Source organism: Neomonachus schauinslandi, chromosome 3 (assembly GCF_002201575.2).
Source record: "Neomonachus schauinslandi chromosome 3, ASM220157v2, whole genome shotgun sequence".
Classification (NCBI taxonomy): Eukaryota; Metazoa; Chordata; class Mammalia; order Carnivora; family Phocidae; genus Neomonachus; species Neomonachus schauinslandi.
This window is the reverse complement of record NC_058405.1, coordinates 84,127,314-84,152,372: the sequence shown is the minus strand read 5'-3', so window position 1 is coordinate 84,152,372 and position 25,059 is coordinate 84,127,314. Positions and strand designations below refer to the sequence as shown.

Genomic DNA, 25,059 nt, shown 5'->3' with positions numbered 1-25,059 from the left:
GTCAATGCTGTCTCACGGTCATTAGCACTATCATCCCTTCTGTAAGGATTTCAGATGATGGTACAGGGCTGGTTTAATTCTTCCTTTTGCATTTATATTTGGGGTTCCTGTTTGGGGTTTTTTGCTTGTTTTTGCTTGTAGGCTCCATGTCCAATGTGGGGCTTGAACTCACCACCCCGAGATCAAGAGTCACGTGCTCTACCGAGTCAGCCAAGTGCCCCTTAATTCTTCCTTTTGCATTTAGATAAGACTGTTGTTTCCTATAGTTGCAAAAACTACAAACACATTGAAATTAAAACATGAAATCTTAGGAATCAAAAATAACAGAGGCTAAAAAAATAAAATCTTAAAAAAGGGGTGCTTGGCTGGCTCAGTCCGTGGAGCATGCCACTCTTGATCTTGGGGTACTGAGTTCAAGCCCCACATTGGGGATAGAGATTACTTAAAAAAAAAAATCTTAAAACAAAACAAAAACTTAAAAATAACACAGGGGCCAAAACCATGGTATGAGGTAGTCAACAGTGTAGCTTATATGCATATCACCCCACCTCACCCTTCCCAGAGGCAAGGTCAGGTTATCATGGTCCAATAGTCAAATCTGAAATAGCAACCTAAACCAAGACCAAGCTGGGTTGTTCTATCCAAAGGAAGCCCAAGTGCAATGGAATTTCTGTGTAAGTCAGCTCCAGACATCAGGACAGTGGTGCTGGGCTTGGGATGTAGTTCCCTCAGCAGCAGAGTGGTATTTGGAGACTAATATTGAAAGCTGCGCTTGGTCTGGATATCATCAAGAATCTGCTGTAGCTCCTCATCTTCAAACCGCCCCTCCAGGCTACAAGAAGAAAACCAAAAGAAATGAGTGTCTCAGCGACGGACAATATCCTCTTTAACACACGCTAATCTTGGAGCACCACTTGCCCACTTCTCCTCTAAACATACACTTTCACCCTTCAGCTGTATTTCTGCCATTCCTTTTAAAAACATATGAAGTGTTTCAGAGAGTTAAGAAAGTATAGAAAATAAGTTAACCTTAACAGTCACCCCTACTTGATTTAGATTTCTTTAATAAACACAACAGGAACAAATTAATGGCTCTGTGTATGCTCGCCCCATTCCCCAGAATTAACCATTATCCTAAATTTGTATTTATCATTTCTACACATATTTTTATACTTACTATATACATATGTAAATGTATCTATAAGCCACACGCAGCACTGTTTTTAAACTTTATAGGAAATGGCATCATACTACGTGTATCCTTCTGCAATTTTTTTCACTCCAAATTGCTTTTGGTATTTGTTATTATTCCATGTTGTTCTAGTTCATTAATTTTTTTCACTGCTACATAAATGATTTATCCATCCTCTTGTTTACTGACAGACTGTCAAGTTTCTGTTATCACTAACACTGCAGTAATGAACATTAGAATACATGCCTTCTTATGGAACTGCATGAGTTGCTTTTAGGCACGTACCCAGGAATGGATTTTTTGGGTCACAGAGTATAATCATTTTTAACTCTACTAGATGTAGCCAAATTGCTCTCCAAAGTGACTCTACTAATTTGCAGTCCTACCACCAGTGTGAGAGTTCAGCTGTCCCACATTTTTGCTAACAGTTGGTATGCTATAAAACCACCATTTTCATACCCTGTTAAAAAAGGCACTCCATTCAACGTTGGTGCTATCTGTACCGATTTTAAATGCACACACCTTTTAGAAACAGTAATTCTACTTGTAGGAATTTAATATACAGAACTTAGCACAGTGACTGTACTAACCTGGGGATCAGCGCCTTTGACTCCTCAGCAGTCTCGGGGCAAAGGTTGGCCAAACAGGCCAACTCAAATTTATGAAGCTTCTTCTGCAGCAACAAGCTGACCGTGGGGAGAAAGTCAAAACAAACAAAAATCAAAGAATGATGAGTAGGAAAAAGAGAATCAAAGGTAGTTAGTAAGAAAAAAGTAAAGCACTTGCAATCTTTCCATACGGTTAGCTTGGCTGCAAAATCCCACTTTCAAATCACTTCCTGTTCCTATTCCCGGAGAACAGGAAGTTACAATGAAATCAGGCAGACAACAATAGTGAGAAGAACACATCAGGCCTGAGAACCCCTTGCTATTATAACTTTTGAAAAACCACTATATACCTTATGGACTATACAACCTTTTCCCTAAGAATTTATTTTGCTGTTCTCTGCTCTTATCACTCTGCCTTGCTTCTTTCGTCATTAATTTTATGTCAAACACATGATGTTTGTATATTTTGACTTGGAGGAAATTCTCTTTTAAACTTATCTAAAACAATAACAGAACAAAAAAAAATCTAAAAAATAAATACAGGCATACCTTACTTTGTACAAATGTGTATAAACTGCAGCTTATTTTAAATGCACTTCTAGTCCAAATCGTATAAAACGCTGTCAAATCCTATATTGGTTTCTTACACATTTAGTTGTTTTTTTTTTTTTAAGATTTTATTTGTTTATTTGACAGAGAGAGACAGCGAGAGAAGGAACACAAGCAGGGTGAGCGGAAGAGGGAGAAGCAGGCTTCCCGCTGAGCAGGGAGCCCGATGCGGGGCTCGATCCCAGCACCCTGGGATCAAGTCCCCATTGAGCTCTCTGCTCAGTGGGGAGGCTGCTTCTCCCTCTCCCTCTGTTCTCTCTCTCTCAAATAAATAAAATCTTTAAAAAAAATAGCTCTCACCCATGGTAAATCTGGTTTCAGAGAAGACCTTAATTATCTGTCCAGAAACAAAACATTTACTGTGTTTATCATTCTATTACAAGCCTATTAGTTATACAAAATTTCAAAAATACAGGACAGAAAAGTAAAAGCTGCCCATATCACTACTTACACAGAATCAATGTAATTATCTTAGTGTACCATTCCAAACACTTTTCTGTTTTAGAATATAAACACACATTCTGTTTCATAACTTTGTCACTTAGTAAAGCTATATTCATTTACTAAAGAAAATACTATAAACTTAGTTACATGGGAAGAGGTTTATAAAGTAATGTATGTATCTGTTTGGAGGGGATTGTTGTAAAATGAACATATGCCCTCACAAAGCTTACATTAACTAGTCAATCAAGTTTCCCCCCATTTAAAGTCCTACTAACCACAGCCAAAATAATACATGTACTTACTCATTTTATCACACAGCACTTTATTCACCATGGTTTACATTCAAATCCTTAATTCCTCAGGAGTCAAGTTTGGTATAAGGTATAGTGTTTGAACTTTGTTTTAAAATATTCCCCTCTAGGGGGGCCTGGGTGGCTCAATTGGTTAAGCGTCCAACTCTTGATTTTGGCTCAGGTCATGATCTCAGGGTGGTGAGTGAGCCCACGTTGGGCTCTGTGCTAGCTGGGGAGCCTGCTTAAGATTCTCTCTCTCCCTCTCCAACCCCCCAACACCGTGCGTGCTCTTGCTCTCTAAAAAAAATAAATAAAATCTGTTAAAGATAGTTCTTCTCTAAATTATAGTGCCATCTTTACCATATACTGGACTCACATAAAATAAATTTGTATTTGAATCTGTAGCTGAATTTTCTTTTTTTTTAACTTTTTTTTTTAAAGATTTTATTTATTTATTCATGAGAGACAGAGAGAGAGGCAGAGACAGAGGGAGAAGCAGGCTCCCCACGGAGCAGGGAGCCCGATGTGGGACTCGATCCCAGAACCCTGGGATCATGACCTGAGCTGAAGGCAGATGCTTAACCGACTGAGCCATCCAGGCGTCCCTTCTTCTTCTTTTTTTTTTTTTAGATTTTATTTATTTATTTGAGACAGAGAGAATGAGAGACAGAGAGCATGAGAGGGAGGAGGGTCAGAGGGAGAAGCAGACCCCCCGCCGAGCAGGGAGCCCGATGCGGGACCCGATCCCGGGACTCCAGGATCATGACCTGAGCCGAAGGCAGTCGCTTAACCAACTGAGCCACCCAGGCGCCCTCTTCTTCTTTTTTTTTAAGATTTATTTATTTTTGGGGGCGCCTGGGTGGCTCAGATGGTTAGATGTCTGCCTTTGGCTCAGGTCATGATCCCAGGGTCCTGGGATTGAGTCCCACATCAGGCTCCCTGCTCAGCGGGGAGCCTCCTTCTCCCTCTGCCTCTCTCTCTCTCTGTCTCTTATGAATAAATAAATAAAATCTTAAAAAAAAAAAAGATTTATTTTTGACAGACAGAGCGAGAGAGAGAGCATGCATGTGCAGTGAGGAGAGGGAGAGAGAGAATCTTAAGCAGACTCCATGCTCAGCATGGAACGTCACTCGGGGCTTGATCTCACAACCCCAGGATTATGACCTGAGCCAAAGGCAGACGCTTAACCAACTGAGCCACCCAGGCACTCCCTCCCCATCCTTCATTTTTTTTTTTTTTAAAGATTTTATTTATTTATTTGACAGAGAGAGAGCACAAGTAGGCAGAGTGGCAGGCAGAGGGAGAGGGAGAAGCAGGCTCTCCAATGAGCAGGGAGCCCGATGCAGGGCTCGATCCCAGGATCCTGGAATCACGACCTGAGCCAAAGGCAGCTGCCTAACCAACTGACCCACCCAGGCGCCCCCCACCTTCATTTTTCTTAAAAAATTTTTTTCCTGACAATTCTTACAAATTTAAGATCATTTTATTAGCCACCCCTCCATTCCCCTGAGGCTGCAGAATGGCACTAAATGTACACATTAATTTGGGGAGAACCAACGTGTTTATAATACTGAGATCTTTTATTCATGAATGTGTCCAGGTCATCTCCTAGGCCCAATAGCTTGTAGTTTTGCTAAGAAGCTCTGCACATTTCCCTCCAATCTTTTCTCCATGTGTACATCCACACTTTTTATAACATACACACACTTGCTTTTTAGAAAGATTATATATATATACACTTCATATATAATCTCATCACCTTCATTTTTTGCATACTTAAGATGTGAACACTTTCATTTTCTAACACAATTTAAATGACAATATATTATCTCACCAAATTATTTACCATAGTTTATTTAATTACTGTTGAATGTTTCAGGTTCCCCCCCCAACCTTGGCTATTATAAATGGCTCTTTGAAAAGTATCTATGTACATCTTTTTTGTACACCAGCTCTCCCTAAGGACAGTACTTCTCAAGCATTTTCACTGGAGCAGAGCAAACAAGTATCCCTAGGTGACCAGGGGGCACAGGCTCAAATGACTTTCTGCATCTGCAAGGTTTTAAGTCTTGTAATTTAATTCAAGAATTCACATACATATTTTTGTTTTATTCCATAATATGCTGGTATCTGTTTGTTTTAATGTAGAAGTTTTCAATCACCTACCATCAAATAAAACTGATAGCTGAAGATGTGTTTTTCCCATGACCTCATATATGCCTTAGCACATCACTGTTTTCCAGGTTACATCTGACCCAATTTGAGAAGCAATGCCTTAGGAAAAAGTGCTAAAAGCTGCCGTCTGAGGCAGAGCAAAGATTCAGAAAGAATGTTCCTGATTTATATTTATTAACATATAAAGATCTTGAAGACATTTAAGGTGAGTAATAAACCCACTTTATTTAAAAAAAAAAAAAAAAAAAAAAACAACCCACAAACACTGCTGTGTGTTTTTTAGGGCAAGGTGGCCGAAGAGAATTTTGGTCTTACAAGCAGTTTTTAAATTTCTGACAAAGACATTATTTTTCTTATATTAATGGTACAGATGATGCCCACCACCATGCGGTGGTGGAGGAAAAAGCATTTTACACGCAGATGTCTAACAGTATGGATTAATAAAAACTTTCTTTAGCACTCACCTACGGACACTGGCAATGGTCTCTCTGTTTTTGAAACGACTGAAACGGGCTGTGTAATTTAAAGTTTTCATGAAGACCTCAGAAAGTTCCTGTTCATCCTCTGCACTCTCATTCTGTTGCTTTCGATGCTCCAGAAGCATATGAACCTCTGAATTTAGTAGTGTCTCAGCTGTTTCAAACTCTATTTGTGAGAAGCACAAATGTCAGCTGAAAATATTCCTTCAAAAGAGCATCTAAATGTTCATTTTGCCTCGAGACTAACAGCAAGTTTTTGTCCCTGCATAAATCCAGAGGCCTCATATCCCACAGCTTTATCGTTGTCCAGACTGATGTACCACAAGGCACAGTAGCATTCATAAGATACTAAAATTTAGCTCAGTCTGGCTAGACAGTTTCTAACATCAAAGAACCTGACCTGGATGTGCTATTAAATAATGACACATCAGTATCCAATGAGGCCAGTTACTGATTTCAAAATAGAGCACGGCCAACAATTACTTCTCTTTAGCTTCCTTGAGCTGATAATCTGGTTCCATAATACTAATATTATACTATTTTAAGAATTATTACATGTTAGGGAGGGCCAAGTATTTGGAAACACACATTAATAACGTATCCCAGGGGCGCCTGGGTGGCTCGGGTCCTGATCCTGGGGTCCTGGGATTGAGCCCCGCATTGGGCTCCCTGCTCTGCGGGAAGCCTGCTTCTCCCTCTCCCACTCCCCCTGCTTGTGTTCCCTCTCTTGCTGTCTTTCTGTCAAATAAATAAAATAAAATCTTAAAAAAAAAATGCATCCCAAATTCTGTTTTTGTACCTGTACAAATCTGTTATTTACTCATTCACCCAGATCACCACCTATTACATACTAGGCATTGGACCTGTGTCAGAAGTCCCTACCCTCTAGATTTCATAATCTTATGTAGTTTCCCTACTAACCCTACTTCAAATATTTACCATCACACAAATCTTGATACTCATTTATTTTTTCTAGCTTCAAGTTTTTATTTAAATTCCAGTGAGTTAACATACAGTATATTATTATTTTTGGGTATATAACTTAGTGATTCATCACTTACACGACACCCATCAAGTGCCCTCCTTAATACCCATCGCCCATTTAACCCATTCCCCCCGCCCACCTCCCCTCCAGGAACCCTCAGTTTTCTCTCTATAGTTAACAGTCTGTTTTGGGTTTTGCCCCTTTCTTCCCGTTCATCTGTTTTGTTTCTTAAATTCCACGTATGAGTGAAATCATATGGTATTTGTCTTTCTCTGGTTTATTTTGCTTAGTATGATAGTTTCTAGTTCCATCTACATTAATGCAAATGGCAAGATTTCAATCTTTTTTATGGTTGAACAATATTCCATTCCACATCTTTATCCATTCATCAGGCGATGGACATTTGGGCTCACCCTTGATACTCATTTAAAATAATCCTCTTGACCAGTAAGAATACCAGTGAGCAAACTTTAAAAACTAGGTTTAAAGAGAAAAACCTGGGACACCTGGGTGGCTCAGTTGGTTAAGCATCTGCCTTCAGGGGCGCCTGGGTGGCTCAGTTGTTAAGCGTCTGCCTTCAGCTCAGGTCATAATCCCAGGGTCCTGGGATCGAGCCCCGCATCGGGCTCCCTGCTCCGCGGGAAGCCTGCTTCTCCCTCTCCCACTCCCCCTGCTTGTGCTCCCTCTCTCGCTGTGTCTTTCTCTGTCAAATAAATAAATAAATAAATAAGATCTTTAAAAAAAAAAAAAAAAGCATCTGCTTTCAGCTCAGGTCATGATCCCAGAGTTCTGGGATCCCCACCTCTGGCTCCTTGCTCAGCAGGGAGCCTGCTTCTCCCACAGCCTGTTCTGCCTCCTCTGCCTGCTGCTACCCCTGCTAGTGCGCACGTGCTCTCTCTGACAAATAAAATCTTAAAAAATAATAAATAAATAAATTAATTAATTAAATAAAATAAAAAGAATAGGACGAAATGCCTGGCTGGCTTAGTCGGTACAGCATGTGACACTTGATCTTGGGGTCATGAATGCAAGCGCCACATTGGGCCGAGAGAGAGAGAGAGAGAGAAAGAGAAAGAAAAAGGACTACACAATATATCATCAAATTTTTAAAAGGCTATAGCATTCCTTTTGCATAATCTCATTTTTACAAATAAAAAGGCGTATGTATATATTTATAAATAAACATAAAATTAGTTTGGAAGGACAAATACTAAATTGTTTACAGTATTGCTTCTGGGTGAAAGGGTGTAGAGTTTCATTTTTTTTACTGTGTATGCAATAATTTAAAAACAGGTGGGTAGAGGCACCTGGGTGGCTCAGTCGTTAAGCGTCTGCCTTCAGCTCAGGTCATAATCCCAGGGTCCTGGGATTGAGCCCGGCATCGGGCTCCCTCCTCCGTGGGAAGCCTGCTTCTCCCTCTCCCACTTCCCCTGCATGTGTTCCCTCTCTCACTGTGTCTCTCTCAGTCAAATAAATAAAATCTTTAAAAAAAAAAATAAAATAAAACAGGTGGATATTGTTAAGGTTCCCCTATTTACTCTACATTTTCCAGTACCTGTAAAATATGGTGTTTTAAAAATCTTAAGCTTCCTGCTTATTTTCGGTTTCTAAATTACAAATAAAGTACAGGTCACTGCACAAAGGAAGTTCGCTGATAGCTAACTGTGCTGTACTTTTAGCTATCTGACAAAGACTGACCAAACGCTAGCCAGGTTTCTCTGAGCCCTGGTTTGGGGCTTCAACTTTGGCCCAAAAAGACATGAACAAAATACTAACATAATTTCTAACAGCTCAAGACCACATTCCTACGTTGGACCCTAGCCCCTTTAAAGCGCCTGCCAGTGAAAACTGATAGCTACTGTTAAAAATAATTTACTGTCTGTCCCAGCCAACACCTGAAGATAGGCCCCCTGTCTCTCAATTCAGAGAAAGTGCTGTGGGAGAGTAGAAGTCTAAATTCCATAAGCGTCAGTTGACAAACTAAATGGGTTTCAAACGGACCAATCAATCCCCCTTCCCGCTTTCTGTAATTTTTCACTTCCTTGATCCTACCGAGACGCGGCTAACCCCTCCACTCCTTCATTCTCCCTTTAAAATGCCCAGTCACCTAATCGAAACTGAGTTCAGTACACACTAGCCTCTTTTCCCTATTGCAATCGTGTATTACTTTTTTTTTTTTTTTAAAGCAGGCTCCGTGCCCAGGCTCATGACCGAGATCAAAACTAGCAGACTCCGGGAGCCTCCATGGCTCCGGCGTTAAGCGTCCGCCTTTGGCGCAGGTCATGATCTCAGGGTCCCAGAATCGAGACCCCGCGAGGGCTCCCCGCTAAGCGGGGAGTCTCCTTGTCCCTCTCCCTCTGCCGCTCGCCCGCTCCCTATGCTCTCTCTCAAATAACTAAAATGTCAAAAAAAGAAAAAGACTAGCATGCTCTACGGATTGAGCCAGCCAAGCGCCCCTACAATTCGTGTATGACTTATTAAAATCTGTCCTTACCACTGTAACTAGTGTCGGCTTTGTTCATCCTTGCCACATCCCTGCAGCACTTCGCGGTTTATCAGATATAGTAAGTTACTTAGAGTAGGAAGTAGGAAGAGGCTGCTCAGGAGCAGCGTGGAGCTGGGCGCCTAAGTTTCCAGGGCAGCAACCGTGGAATCCAACTGGCCCCTCTCGAGGCATCCTGCCGCCCGGGCCCCTCCCACGGCCGCATCCCCCAGCCTCCCTGCCCCTCTCCGCGCCGGCGACCCGCCCGGCTGCCTGCCACTGCCAGGCCTTGGGCGAGGCGTGGGCAACGCCAGGCCTGAGGCAACGCCACCCCCACCTTTGGGGAAGATAAGCTGTGAGGCGTCTTCCTCTACGTCGCCCGCCCGCGGGTCGCTACCGCCGGCAGCCATCGCCACACCACGCCGGGGCTCACCGCGCGGGGAACCGCACGCACACGCCGGAAGCACTCGCACGCCGGAAGCGCAGAAGCGCGGGCCTTGGCCAAGGGGGGAAGGGGCGTGGTCGAAGAGGGTGGGGTGGGCGGGCACGGAGAGGAGGCTGGTGGGAGCGGCGTGGCCCTCTGGGAAGCCCAGGCGGCCGGGGCCGGCGGAGTGTGGAGCTTTGTGGGGCGACGAGGATCCCTTTGTCGCGCGTGCTGGGACTGGTCATTGGGCCTTTCTGAGCCTCAGCTTCGTCGCCTGTGAAGTGTCGTAAGGCCTGCTTCCCAGGGCCGGGGAAGGATTAGATGAAATGCAGAAACGCGCTAAGTGACTGACTGATCCTCGGAACTCCCGTGGATGGAAACTGGGCTAGTGACTCCGAAAACATACGGTGGAATTTCTTTCACGCTTAAGTATTTAAAAAATTTCATTGGGGTAGCTGTTTAGCTTAGTCGGTTGAGTCCCACACTGAGTGTAGAGGTTACTTAAAAATAAAATCTTAAAAAACATTGATTTATGGTGGATTATTCTGATACTTATGAAACATGGAAAGTGATGCTGAGAGGCCTTTAATACATCTGTTGGAACACTTGGATGATACATAGAAAAGTAAGCAAATGAAAAACGATGCTGTTTTCAACTTCAGAGAAAATAGAAGATTGTACAACAAAGGAAGTAATCAGTGCATTGGCTCTGGTGAAAGACGTTTAGGTATCATTTAAACTGTTTACCAAAAAAAGATAGTACCAGACAAGAATATGTACCTATATTCTTTGGATTTATAAATATAATAATTCTTTTTTTTTTTACAGATTTTATTCATTTATTTGGCAGAGAGAAACACAGCGAGAGAGGGAACACAAGCAGGGGGGAATGGGAGAGGGAGAAGCAGGCTTCCTGCTGAGCAGGAAGCCCGATGCGGGGCTCCATCCGAGGACCCTGGGATCGAGCCCCACATAGGGCTCCCTGATGAGCAGGGAGCCTGCTTCTCCCTCTCCCTCTGCCTGCCGCTCCCCCTGCCTATACTCTTATCTCTCTCTGTCAAAATAAATAAAATCTTTAAAAAAAAATTAATTTGCTGTTTCTGTATTTCCAGAAGAAAGGTATTGGGTAAAATAATAGTAGGTTATATAGCATAGGCAGAACTTAACGACTGTTTCAAAGCGGTTTCCTACACAGTTCATTAGAGGCATAGGACGAAGTCCTGATGAGGAGTCTGGGGACATGCAGCAGCTGGGTGTGAGAAACAGGACTGGAACTCAGCATAGACCTCTTCCATCTATCCATCCAACAGGCCCTTACAGAGCACCTAATGCCTACTGGACCTTACCATGTGCTGGCTCAAGGACTAGCTGGATACCCAACACTTGGTATCCTCTACACACACGCAGTAGGAGAGAAATCAACAGGTGAAGAAAAAAGGAGAAAAATAATACACAGAGTGATGTTTCACAAGGTGGTTTGTCCATAACATTTTCATTGAGGAAACCATTATAAACACTTATGTGGAAAGCCCTGGGGTTAAAAAGATGACTCAGTCATAAATCTGTCCCTACAAGGAGATCACCAAAAGTAGCTGATGCAAGATGTGGACTTACTTTCCATAATAAAAGAAAGTGGCAAGTGGTAAGAGAAGAGAGAAAGTCAAAGAAAATGCTATGGAAGGATCCATACAGAAAAAAGTCACTTCTGGTTGGGCGTAGGCAAGTCACAAGTGATCTGAGGAGCAGGGGCTGGCCCTGGAACTGCTCTTTAACATTTAGTCAAACAGAGATGGGGGAGGAGTAACATGAATGAAATCAGGTACATACGAGGAATATTTACTCTGTAAGGTAATTTCTTATTTCAGTTTCCTTAAATGTCATTTTCATTATATCATTCTTGGGAAATGAAGAAAAATATAGTAATTATACATAACTTATACAAACAAATGTTTGCCGTAATAAATATTAATGTTGCTATATCATTTTTTCTTTTTTTTTTAATTTTTAGAAAAAGATTTTTATTTAGGAGTGCCTGGGTGCTTCAGTCGGTTAAGCGTCTGCCTCCGGCTCGGGTCATGATCCCGGGGACCTGGGATCGAGCCCTGCATCGGGCTCCATGCTCGATGGGGTGTCTGCTTCTCCCTCTCCCTCTGCTCCTCCCCGTGCTTGTGCTCTCACTCATTCTCTCTCAGATAAATAAATAAAATGTAAAAAAAAAAAAAATTTGTATTTGTTTGAGAGCAGAGCGAGAGACAGAGCATGAGTGGAGGGGAGGGGTGGAAGGAGAGGGAGAAGCAGACTCCCCACCAAGTAGGGAGCCCGATTAGGGGCTCGATCCCAGGACCCCGGGATCATGACCTGAGCCGAAGGCAGACGCCTAATCGACTGAACTATCCAGGTGCCCTTTTATCCTTTTTTCAATCCAAATAATAATTTACACCTTTTGTTACCTTTTGGTGTACTTCTCAAAGAATCTCTTGCTGACTGAATCACTAATGTCTTTCCTGGACCCAGGTGTTCTGCCCCTAATATAGCCTGATGTTTCCCAGTTCTCTGTACACTCAAAGTTAATGTACAGAATCTCGCAATTTAAGCTATTCTCTCATTAAAAAAAGAAAAAAAATTCTTGGCACCCGCTGCTGGAAAGAATTCTGCTGGTAAATGCTACTGTGGAAGTCAAAGGAATAAACATGTACCCCTCTCCCTTTTGCTATTAATACAATCTCTAGAGATACAAAGGAATGAGATATATGGGGGTGGGAGGAGGTTGTGTAATTCTGCAAACAGCCCTTGACTTTCAGGTACAAAAACTTCAGGGGCCTGCCCTGGAAGTCCCGCTCTTGGATTCTAAAGCCTTTCTGCCCTGTGGCAATGTAACAGGGCAGTGAGCCCTGTGCTGGCATTGTTAGATTCTACCTGAAAAGCCCTCTCTTCCTGAGGTCTAGCTGGGCTTACTTCAGCACCCACCTCTTTCAGAAAGCCTGTCCTGACTTGAAGGACTGAGTATAGCTATGCTTCCTCCTTTCACATGTCCAGAGTAGCTTAGGGTTCTGAGAGGGTTTGATACTTGCCTAGTTGTCCGCACCTACATCTGGCACTGGTTAACAGTCCAGAGAGTCACAGTCATCCAGCCATTGCAACAGTGTGCTGGTGCCTGGGCAAAACCTTTCCAGCAGGCTACCTTGGAGGTTCAGTCCTGTCACAAAGCACAACATTTGGCTCAGAGTAGTAACTAGTTGTCTGGCTCATAAACAGCAGGACCGAGATTGGAGCTTAGGCCTATCTGACTGCCAGCCTGAAGATTCCAGGATCAACATCCTGGGTTTCTTCTTTCATCAGGAACCAGGGTGGGATCCAAGAAAGAATGACCATACTAGGGGTAGTAGGTGGGAGGTCAGATTGGCAGCAAGCTCACAGTGAATTTGAGACCTCTTTCCTGTTCAGTTCCCCCAGCAATAGGTACAGTCTTAAACTGGAGGGGTCACTTGTTTTCCCATTTGCTCTAGCATACAGAACCTCATGGAATCAGAGAGTAAGGAGCAGGAAGAGATCCTAGAATCCTAGCCAGAGCTTCATTTTAGAATGTGGAAAACAGACTCAGAAGGGACAGCACTTGCAGTACGTTCCTCAGTACACTACTATGGTTCTTTGTACAGTGTGGGTTCAGAGTCGAGTCCTTCAAACAGCTCACTGAGTAGTATCAAAAAGCCAGGTTATTCAAGCCAAGGTCAAACCCTAGATTGATCTGGAAGCAGCGTTAGAGCACCTCCCCCACCCCCAGAGTTAGCCCCACTGATCTCTGACCAGGTGGCTTAGTTCACACGGTTAAAATGGCACATTTTAGGGGCACCTGGGTGGCTCAGTCAGTTAAGTGTCTGCCTTCTGCTCAGGTCATGATCCTGGGGTCCTGGGGTTGAGCCCTGCGTTGGGCTTCCTGCTCAGTGGGGAGTCTGCTTCTGTTGTGTGCTCTCTCTCAAATAAATAAAATCTTTTAAAAAATTAATAAAATGGCACATTTTAGGTTATACACATTATACCACCAGCAGCGTGCGCACACAGACACACAAAACCAACAAAAACCCACAAAAAACCCAACGATACGGAATTCCATGCTGCTGAACTACAGGTAGTATTATAATATGGAACAGTAATTTCTAGAACCAAAATTTCTCTTTAAGAAACAGAGAATCTGGGGTGGTGCAGTTGGTTAAGCATCCCACTCCTGGTTTTGGCTCAGGTGGTGGTCTAAGGGTTGTTAGATGGAGACCGTCGGGCTCCACACTCAGCACAGTCTGACTCTCTCCCTCTCCCTCTGCCCCTTCCCCCTGCTCTCTCTTAAATAAATCTAAAAAAAAAAAACCAAACACAGAGAGACTCCTTCTCAGACACTCCAGTGTTATCACCGATTTCTAACAGTTGCTTGTAGCCTATGTCCAATTTATCTAACCCCGACAGCATGCGTATCTGTAGTTAGGAGTTCTGCCAAGTGTTAAGGGCCTCAGAACTGGGTATCTTTAAAGAAAAAAAAATTAACATCCTTGCAAATAAAGTTTTGAACTTGAGACTGACAATTGCAGCACATGTGTATTTATATGTTTGAAAAATTATTCTGGCCATTTTCTTCAAACACATCTCATCCTTTCTGGGCCCTCCAAAATGAATGTTTCCCTTTAAGGTTAGACCACACCAGTATGTCCCAGTCTTTGCTTGGATTAATTAGTCACCAAATGAAATCTTAAATTTGAGCACCACCCTCCTCCCCCCGCTTCTTTTTAGCTTTTTGGATAAGGTCAGTTTCAAAGGGGAATCTAATGAAAACTATGAACCTTCTTTCTAGAAAGACCCAAATTTTAAAGGGTACATGAACCTCAGTTCAGGAAATTTGGTTCTAAAAAGCCAGGGGCATTGCAACCAACCACACAAAAAAATACAAGTGCAAATAAAAAAATACGTTGAGGATCATGGACACCATGCAAAACACACAGGCTGACTAAAAACACCATCTGGTTGGCTGTCTTCAAAAATAAGATGATTGGGGCGCCTGGGCAGCTCAGTCGGTTAAGCGTCTGCCTACAGTTCAGGTCATGATCCCAGGGTCCTGGGATCGAGCCTGCTCCCCCAAATCCCCCCACCTCGCCCCCTGCTTGTGTGCGCTCTCAAATAAAATCTTCAAAATAAATGAATGTGAGGGGCGCCTGGCTGGTTCAGCTGGAGTGTGAGACTCTTGGGTCTTGGGGATCTGAGTTCAAGCCCCTCGTTGGGTGGAGAGATTACTGAAATAAACTTAAAAAAGAATTACCACTATTCCAGAAAAAAAAAAAAAGGGCAGGACAGACAATTTTTACCCATTATAATTTATTCTCTACAATACTTCGTTAAAGAGTTCAATGATTTGCACTCAGAAGTTATATAGCCAAGAGGCAACCAAGTGTAATACAAAGAATTGGTCTGAAGTCTTTGCACTGAAGGCCATACAAAGTCTCTTGCTTCAGGGAAGAAAGAATGAAAATAAAATGAACACATAGCTCCCTAGGCTCCAGAATCTCAATAGAAAATAGCATCAACAGTTAGTGAAAGTGTAGGTGTTAACATATGGAAAACAGGTCTTGTGCAAAATATTAAAATTAACACCCAGGACTTCTGTATAGATGATTTTTATTATAAACAATAAAATATATGTAATGTCTCAACTACAAACCTTTCATATTGAAAGGGTCTCTAACATGAGTTGCTTTAATATTATGAAGCAAAAAAGTTTAAGAACCTCACAGTGGAAACAATCCAACACCGACAAATCCTAGTGATCAAAGACATTCTCTTTTAGTTAACGTAAAACAAGGACAATTCATAATTACAAAGAGAATGTCCTAGCTGTGGGTATTATGAGACAAGCCAACTTTCCAGACCAAAAGGCACTCACAGCTAGGGATGAATCAAACTCCGAACTGAACCAGCCAACGTGGGCTGGTTCCTTAACAGCAGTTACCTACTGTTCAGCTTGAGCAGCCCAAGGACAAAGTAAACACCAAGCAGAAAATATTCCCTTCTTTTCAGACCTGCCACTCACACCACCTGTACTGGCCACCCTCATCACTGCTTTGGTCAAGCACGTGGAAGGCAGTTCAGTTCGTTCGGAGCTGTCATCTCCCTATGCAAAGCTGCCGCATGGATGATCCAAACTTAGTATTTTTTCCTGAGAGCCACCTGCCACACGTCTTCTCGAGGTGACCATGACTATACACTTCCAGACCGCTTCCTGACTAGGCCCCATTCAGGACAGACACTGACCGTGGCATTCCTTATGGGGCCAAATAGTTTTCCTTGGTCGACTCCTGAGCCCCCCCGACAAGGCCAGAGGGGCTTGAGCATCTCCATTGCTGGACTTGCATGGGAGCATGAGGGAATGTGCAGGGAGTAAGGCTTCTTCACTCCAAAACCTCTGAGCCCACTTCAGTGTGGTGCTGGGCTTAATCAGCCCAATTCTTGTGCACTGATTTTTTTTTCCCCATTTCGTGGGTTTTATATTTTCTGTTCATTTTCTTAAATGGCAGGTATCCTACCCCACCCTCAATAAAATAAAAAACATACTATACATTGGGGAAGACAAATAGGGCAACATTTCTACAAGAAAAAATAGGCTTGAAGAGCATGGCACTGTAGTAAATGCTTGCATGACCAGTCTCACTGAGCGTGCTCAGGGGTGAAAGTTTAGCACCAATTTTTTTGCTTTTTTTAATCTTTAGAAATTAAACACAACTTTTAACACAGAACACTTGAACAGTAATGAGTGTAGCCCTATGTATCAATACTGTTGTACAAATTGGAGGTGGGTGGTTTAGTCCAGAGCTGACCACCCTGACATCAATCCATGGCACCTAAGAGTAACTATCGTCACATTTGTTTGTTAACAAGACATTTATTATTCTCAGCAGCAGGAAATCACGAAACAATCCCTTCATCTTCAAAAGCTTTTTTTCATTAACCTTGCAAGGGAAAAGTGGCAGGATGTGAGAACGCAGCACAATGGTTAAGATAGGGTGGTGCGGCCTTGGCCTGGGCATCCTGAGGTCAGCCCACTTCCCTTGCACATTTCGTGTCCTCATGAACAGCAGAGGACGGTGCCAAGCAAATCTGCTCCCTCTCATCCATTTCTTCCAAGAAATGAGACAGCAATGCCTAGAATGGCATGTGTGTCGTTTCTTGGATTATGTCCCTGCTCCCCCTCCCCCATTCCTGGCAGAAGAAAACTCAACATTTCTTCTGATTTGGATATTTGCCCGTTTTGGAAAGCCACACCATCACCACATAAACTTCAAAAAATAAATTAAATCAAAACAATGGTGTTCACCGGATTGACACCCAATCCACTTCAAGAGTTCTCTAAGCATGTTGTTGAAAACCAGTGTATCACCCTCTGGGTCCTTTCTTCCAACTGGCCACCTCTTCCTGTGAATCCTTTCAGCAGTGCCTCTGTGACAATGTTTCCAAAGCATCTTCCAAGTCCCCAGCTTCTAAGAACTCTGCCACCAAATGAAGGAAGAACAGGCAAGAGGGAGGAAAAACTTGCTGACAGCTATTTGGAATCAGCAACAATGGAGAAGGGAACTATGCCACATGAAAGTCTGAATGACCTAGAATAAAATGAGCTATTTGGAACTTTGCCACAGTGGGGTGAAGATTCCCAGCATGTTAGGCAAGATAAAGATTCATCTTGTTTAATTACACAGCTTTGTTCTAAAGTCCTGGAAAGGACTGAAAGAGCAACAGTCTTCCCACTTCTCCAGGCAAACTAGACAAAGGAACTCCTCTGCTTAAAGATCCCTCAGGATGTCTGCCTGAAAACAAAAACAGCTTGGAGGCCCTGGATTCTTTCCTATGACAACGTGTCCTTCTAAAGCCCAACCCAAGTGCTTGTTGGAACACCTATGCCTTCTGAGAACCTAGATCCAGCTATAGGCACTGCTACCAGTAGAGGAGTGAGGTAGCCGGGTGGTAAGGAAGAGGTCTCTCCTTTCTCACTGCATGCAGCGATGATTTCGGGACCTCCCATGGGCATCCCAGTCCAGTCCTCAGCAGGCTACACCACAGAGCTCTGTTCAATACCAGGAGACGCAATGCAGGAAGAGTGCCAGAAAATCCAACTGAGAGTGGGATGAGAATTAAAACCTTCGAGGCTAATTGAGCAATGAGATCTGCAACGCCATCCAAAGGGCTTCCGATCTTGGTGTGGGTCTCTGTCCAGGAGCCTCGGAGGACTCGTGGTGCCCACGTTCAACCCTAACATGGCGTCCACTTATGAAGCATGGAGGTTGTGATCAACTCTTGGTATGCAATAAACTGGAAGTTTAAAAAAGGAATTTAAAACAACCTAAAAATGTTTCTTGTTGGTCTCCGTTGCCCAGACTGCCAGGGGAATACACCTACTTGATCTGGGGAGGCTGTAGGGGTGTGTGTGGGGTAAGCATTCATGGACCACCAATTCCGGCTTCCACTGTGTGGCCAACACAGAGGCGGCAAATCAGCAGTGGCACCTGCATGCCAAGGGTCTTCTGAACCCACACGGTAATTCTCACTAGTCATGGAGGAGCCCCAATCCAACGGAACCCCATATTGAGGAAAGGCTGAGATAAGGCTTGGGCCCCTCAAGTTCTGTTTCATTCAGTATAACCCCGCCCCCCCCTCAGTCAGCTGAGCAGACTTGGCAACGGAAGCTAGCATCATAAAATGGTGCAGTAATAGAAGTAACTGGACCAGGAAGAGGAGGCATCTGCTCCAATGATGTCATAGCCATTGGTGGCCACAGGGGGGTGGGACTGGTCATGCAGCCGTGTGTCAGGAGTAATGATTGTAGAGGGGCGGGGCATGAAGAGTGCCATTCTGGAAACAGTGCTGTCGAGAAGCAATATACTCTGCATAACTGATTGTCACCTTCTCACTTCTGTACCTGTATAAGGAAACAGGAAAGGGTATTAGGATCCTCAAACCCTTCGTTTTGTAAAGTCACTCAGCAGAGAAACCAAAAGCTTATTCCACATTTTGAAAGAATAAAATGGAAGACCAAGAGCAATCTTACTTACAGAAAATGAAAGACAGCACAAGAAAACAATGTTGTTATTACAAATGAACAAGATGAAAAAGCACAATCACAATTCACCCCTGAGAATGTATTTTCTGCACATCCCACCTTTAAACACTACTTATCAGGCTGCTCTTAAGCAATCTGCTACTGGGGTCTGGATGAAGAATGTCAAAGTCAAATTACACGGGTGGCAGACTGGAAGATGGCTATACCAATGCCCAGTGCAAACTGCATGTCTACTGCATAAAATGTGATAAATTTGACAGAAATGCAACCTCAATTTGCAGAAAAGCAACAAACAAGTTATTTATAACTAAAAGGGGCACAGATACCTAATTCTGGGTCAAATTCTGATGAAGCAGGTTAAAGGATCCTGGGGCTATATAGGACGGGTCTCAATTCCCAGATGAATATGCCATATCATATCACAGGGTCATCAGAACAGAATTCATAGCACTTTGGCTTTGCTCTGGAAAGAGCCATGAGTCAGGATGCGAAGCATGGGGTGTTACAAACCTATGGAGCCTACTACAGACCACAGGAGCTGGGTGTGACAATCCTTACCCAGAGCCATCTCTTTCCCACTGTAATCACTCCTCCACTGCAAGGTGATTATTCCTGAATTTTGACAGGGAAATGGCTGTTCAAATAAATTATAATAATAATAATAATAATAATGCTTTGTATTTGAAGTTTTTTTTTTTTTTTTTTTGGAATCCAAAGCATTTCAAAAACACTGGGTTATCTTCCAAATAGACCTGTGAGGTTAGTATATGATTATTCAGTATTTTACAGATGAGGGAGCCAACAGAGGCCCACAGAAGCCCACAGAAGCTAAACCTCTCAGTGTTTCCGATTTCAGTAGGGATGGCAAGAGAACTGACATCTACTGACCACCTATAATTATTGCCTGGCCCTAGGCTAGAAATTCTTCATACATTAACTTACCACACTCTAAAACAACCCCGAGGCATTACCATTCACTTCTTACAAACAGGAAAGTCCCCCCTCCCCCCTCAGAGAGGCAGAGTAAGTAACTGGCCCAGGCCACACAGGTAGGCAGTGGTGGAGCTGGGATTCAGACCCCAAGTCCGTGTGCATTCTACTACTTGAGGCAGCCTCCCCCAAGGAGAGGGATGTTTCCTTGTAACTCTGCGAAAAGCACTGTCTCACTATCCTGTTAACATGCCGCCTGTATCCCCTGCCACCTGACTGCATGTGACTTCAACTGACCCTGGACCTCTGTACTGACAGCCTTCGTTCCTGACCTCAGTCTGCCCCCTTAAGTCTCCCAAGCAGTGGGTCTGGTGAAGACATCCACCACCTGATCATGGCCTAAATTCTGCTCTGGCTCTGCCGTCAACTCTGCTGCAGAGATGCCCAGGACGATGGGAAGTCTTTGCCTTTGCTGCCGCTGCTTCCTCCCAGCTTAAACCTGACCCATACCTCTTTAGTTTAAGTTTAGGGACATTAGCAGAGAAAATTTTCTTTTCATCAGCCCTTTCCATCAAGGGTATCCTCCATCCAACCCGAGCTAAATTAAAATGACAAGGAAAATGAGACAGGGGGTTACCTGGTAAGTTTGATCGTTTTTCTGAATTCACTGGTAATTGGAGCCTTAAAGCCACCTTTCCTGAGCAAGGAGTCTATTGTCTGGATCTGATCCCAGTCTGAGGAGAGGAGAGGCACACTGAGGTCAGTGCACGATGACACAAGAGTAGGGTATGTTCTCACATGGCAAGAAAAGAGAAGCAGCCAGGTCTGCTAGGGTCAAAGGGAGCCCTGGACACTGGCCCCACATCCCTAGAGCCCCGTCTGCCTCACTGACATCCAGGTAGAATCGGAGACATGAGATGATAACCCTACATACACCATAATGGCTGTCCCCAGGCCCCCTGCTCCTGTCTTTCCTGTCAGATGTGATCCCAATATAATTATCTAGGAACAAACATGGTCTCAACTTAAGACTGGCCTGCTGGCCTAGTGCTGGTAACCAAGGCTGTTCTGTGAGAGGAGAGAATTCAAATTCTGCAGCCTGTATTCCTTTGTGTGGCCTTCCTTTACTTTGATGATTTCTAGGAGTCCTGTTTTCTATTATAGAGAACTGATAGCAGGAAGGAAGCCAATCCTTCATGAAGGACAGGAAAGTTCACACATACATCATTGTGTTGTTCCTGCACATTTTTAACAGATAAAACCAAACACATCAAAACTGAAAACCAAAGAGAAACCCCTAAATTACCCCCCAATTTTTAAATTTTGCCAACCAACTTTCAAACGGCGTAAGTAATCTGATTATTTATCCGTTATCGCCGTATCTCACTATTAGGAAATATTTATGGTGTCCCTTCTTGTACAAAAATGTTAGACTTATGGCTTCAGAGTGGCTAAAAGGCTTCCTTTTTATGCCACATCCACATGGCTTTTGAAAAAGTTTAAACACAATCATGATGGAAACCAATAAGGCAATCACTCTCCACATAATTAGTTCACTGATACACTGAACTGGATATTTCTATTCCAGGTTCATACCCAATAAGTACTGTGTGTTTTGTTTTGTTTTTTTTTTTTAAAGATTTTATTTATTTATTTGAGAGAGAGAATGAGACAGAGAGCATGAGAGAGGGGAGGGTCAGAGGGAGAAGCAAACTCCCCGCTGAGCAGGGAGCCTGATGCGGGACTCGATCTCGGTACTCCAGGATCATGACCTGAGCCGAAGGCAGCCGCTTAACCGACTGAGCCACCCAGGCGCCCCAGTACTGTGTGTTTTATTTATTTATTATTTATTTTTTTTTAAAAGATTTTATTTATTTATTTGAGAGTGAGAATGAGAGAGAGAGAGAGCATGAGAGGGGGGAGGGTCAGAGGGAGAAGCAGACTCCCTGCCGAGCAGGGAGCCCGATGCGGGACTCGATCCCGGGACTCCAGGATCATGACCTGAGCCGAAGGCAGTTGCTTAACCAACTGAGCCACCCAGGCACCCCTAGTACTGTGTGTTTTACATGTTATTTTCAAAAACAGAGAAGAAAGGAGGGAGGGAGGGTGGGTGGGTGGGACGAAGAGAAGAGAGAAAAAGAAAACTGGGTTACATATCACAGAACACACAAGCAACACTGGAAGGTATTCTTCCAAATATTCTTTTAAAGAGAAAACCTACCCAGCCCACCTCCTACCTTTATTGTCCCATTATAAGAACTTATTACCTACTAAGTTCTTAAAAAAAAAAAAGATTATGTCTTGCCTTTTTCCAAATATAACACTGTTTAAAAATTAATGACCAAAAGTTCAAAACCCACTGATACAGGCAGGTTCCCTTTACAATGGACTCCATAATACGGTCCAGTTGATTGCTAGAATTTTGCTACAATTACCACTAGTTTTGGGGGCCAAGGAATAAAACTTTTCACTGAGAGGAAGTGAAACAAGGGGCTGAGTAAGGAAGTCTTTACCCCTTTTCTTCCCCAGCTCCTGCATTTTTTGGGAGTTTATTTCCCATTCTGTAAGACTTTGATAGACACTAAGAGGAAGAAAGGCACTCATTCTTTGTTGCAATTGGGCTGAACGACAATACACACCACTTCCCTGCCTTTAAATGGTGACACTGTGAATAGTAAACACTGAAATTCCATTTGTCAAACTCACCTTGTTCCTTCGCAACCTCAGGTAAATATGTGGCTGTACGTTTGACACCTTTCTCATTGATGAATTCAATTCGAATCCCATGGACCCCTACCTACAGGAGAAATAACCAAATAAACAGCATTTACTTACTCTAATGGAACTTCAGGCACCCACATTTCATTGACACTGTCCCCTGACCAGCTCGATCCAAGTCTGAGAAAAGGAGAACCTGCTGCTTTTTCATGACTAACTCTTTGCCTCAGGTATAGAAGCCAAAGTAACTTCAGCCTGAGGGAAGCAGTGAGCCCACATGTAGCCATCTCTCCGAGTATGAGAGTTATAGAAATAAATTCTTTCAATAGCTCATCCAATAATCTTAAATATTCCACCTTTAATCTATTCAATTAAACATACCACAGGGTTTTGATCTAGGCTCATGACTCCTCACAACAACTTTTACTCAAGGGCTTACCAAGAGGGATCTGGAATACTCTCTTTATCCCCATTATCATTTCCTATTAGATGTGGGAGAAGGCTATGGAACAAGAGTGGACTGGGAAGACACAGGAAAAGAAGAAAGACTTCACATTTCTTCCTACTTCTAAGATCACCGCATCTTTCCTGTCACTTATGTGGCCCCCAATTGCTTCCAAACTCAGCTTTCACATTCTTATACCCTCTCTCAATGAAGGAGATACATTACCATGTACTAACCCGAACCCAAATGCAACGAGAGATGCAGAGTTCCAAATGCGGCTGTTCTCACCTCCCAGTCCAGGTAATCACTGGCATCCTCAAAGTTAGTAAGGAGGGAGACAGAGCAGAAAAGTTTAGGCAGCTCCTCTCGGGTCAGGGGGGGGAAATCGGCTGTCCTTAAGTGCACTGGAGGGGGACAGAAAACATAAGTGAGGCTGCTCTGGAGCTGGGAGCCAACATTATGTGCCCGAATATTTATGAATCCTGAGCTATGCAGAGAATATTGATTATCCATCAGCACTAATATGCTAAAAATAACTTGATGCTATTAACTGTCTACACTTGAACTGCTAAGTGACTGACCAGATTAAAGCCCCCATACTCCCTGATTACCAAAAAGAGAACACTCAAACTTCACCACTTAGAAGAAATAAAGTCAGGCAGTTGTTTTCAATTCTAGCCAATTTATCTACAGAGCTTATGTCTGGTGTCATTACCTGGTTAACGTGTATTCCCTGAGTCCTGAATGAAGATTCATGGCTGAGAAGGTCCCAATGCAGCCACGAAGCCGCTTGTCCCGCCCTGTCTTCCATGTCACAAAGAGCGGACTACAAAAGCAAAACAAAAAACATTCTCCAGCCCCAAATCAATCATGGATAGGAACAAAACCTTTGCTTTTGCCCCATTCATTTCTGTTATTCCACAAAAGGACTGTTTTCTGAATTGTGGCTATCTGAAGGACTCTGCCTTTCTGGCAATTGTGCGGTCTCTGGATGGAGAGAGAGAGGAGACTGCAATAAGACAGTGTGAAGAAAGGAGCGCTGTGCCGCCCTTCCTGTGATCCTTGCTGATAGTTTTAATTCACTTTGACACGTTTGTGCTACTTTCCTTTTCCTCTGCCCAGCACTCAACTTCTTCTAATTTTCCAAGTCTTTCTCCTTTTCTTTACTCCATATTTAGGAGTGCCCACGTTCCCCAGTTACACCCTTCAGGAAGACACTGGGCCTGCATACCTTCTCCCCATTCCCTAAACCTCGCCATTGTTCCCGTAATTATCTCTGCCCCTCGTCCTGCTCATAAATGTTCGGGAAAAGAAAAACAATGCAATGTCTCTGCAAGAAAGCTCGTCATTAGAAGTTGCCACTTTCTGCTTCTAGGCCAAAGTCATGTGTCGTCCTCGTCAGGGTACATCAGACTGGTGGTAACAGAATTTTTTATAAATAGGTTACAGAGCTGTCCCTTCATCCTGGTATTTCCTCTATACTCCTACGCCTTTACTTCTCATACTGAGCAAAATGCCTCTAAAAAGCAACTTACACTTTTAAAGCTGTCTACTTTGGTCACTGTTATAAAGCAGATCTGCTGCCTAGCTTTTCTTTCCACTGAACACCTGAACAGCACCAAAGTTACTGTCCCAAAACCTTCTCAAAAACCCCTCAAGAGGGGCGCCTGGGTGGCTCAGTCGTTAAGTGTCTGCCTTCGGCTCAGGTCATGATCCCAGGGTCCTGGGATCGAGCCCTGCATCGGGCTCCCCGCTCCGCGAGAAGCCTGCTTCTCCCTCTGCCTGCTGCTCCCCCTGCTGGTGTTCCCTCTCTCGCTGTGTCTCTGTCAAATAAATAAATAAAATCCTAAAAAATAAACAAAAACAACCAAAAAACCCTCAAGAATGCCATTGTCTGCAGGATGGAAATATAAGCCCCTGAATACAACAGCCCATTCCCTACAACACTGCAGCCACCACCCACTCTTCCAAATCCACACCCCTCTCTTACGTGGGACACACGTGATCCCATTAGGATCAAGGCCTAGAATCTCCACCTGTTTTTCTGACCATGGTATCCCATGGCAACACTTCTCTAAAAAGTTAGCACAGTTCTCTGTATGTTCTCTCCTCTGACACAATCACACAGGAGTAACCTCCCCTCTACTTCTGCCCAGACAGTGTGCCATACACATTATTTAGCTCTGTGTG

The 25,059-nt window shown here is 43.5% G+C and overlaps 2 protein-coding genes across 2 annotated transcripts in view; both read right to left on the bottom strand.

Annotated features, from left to right (window-relative positions):
- Positions 1 to 433: 433 nt before the first annotated feature.
- On the bottom strand, positions 434 to 9,726 carry POLR2D (RNA polymerase II subunit D). Its single transcript, XM_021695866.1, has 4 exons — positions 9,605 to 9,726; positions 5,786 to 5,966; positions 1,783 to 1,878; positions 434 to 832 (listed from the first exon to the last, which is right to left on the bottom strand). Exons 1-4 carry the CDS (start codon positions 9,675 to 9,677, stop codon positions 754 to 756), a joined length of 429 nt encoding a protein of 142 aa, XP_021551541.1. The 5' UTR covers positions 9,678 to 9,726; the 3' UTR covers positions 434 to 753.
- A 6,666-nt stretch (positions 9,727 to 16,392) lies between these two features.
- Positions 16,393 to 25,059, bottom strand: part of AMMECR1L (AMMECR1 like) — a 20,752-nt gene continuing 12,085 nt past the window's right edge. Inside the window, 6 exon segments of the mRNA XM_021695841.2 lie at positions 16,393 to 18,635; positions 20,344 to 20,440; positions 22,413 to 22,503; positions 23,158 to 23,253; positions 23,255 to 23,273; positions 23,585 to 23,695. Of these exon segments, the coding sequence (XP_021551516.1) occupies positions 18,524 to 18,635; positions 20,344 to 20,440; positions 22,413 to 22,503; positions 23,158 to 23,253; positions 23,255 to 23,273; positions 23,585 to 23,695 (526 nt within the window). The 3' untranslated portion in view covers positions 16,393 to 18,523.

Excerpts from the sequence above, each read along its gene's own strand:
- POLR2D (XM_021695866.1), bottom strand. The coding sequence starts at position 9,677 with ATGGCTGCCGGCGGTAGCGACCCGCGGGCGGGCGACGTAGAGGAAGAC. Across the intron at positions 5,967-9,604 it reads ACAGCTTATCTTCCCCAAAG|AGTTTGAAACAGCTGAGACA; the intron begins GTGGGGGTGGCG and ends TCTCACAAATAG. Across the intron at positions 833-1,782 it reads TCAAAGGCGCTGATCCCCAG|CCTGGAGGGGCGGTTTGAAG; the intron begins GTTAGTACAGTC and ends TTCTTCTTGTAG.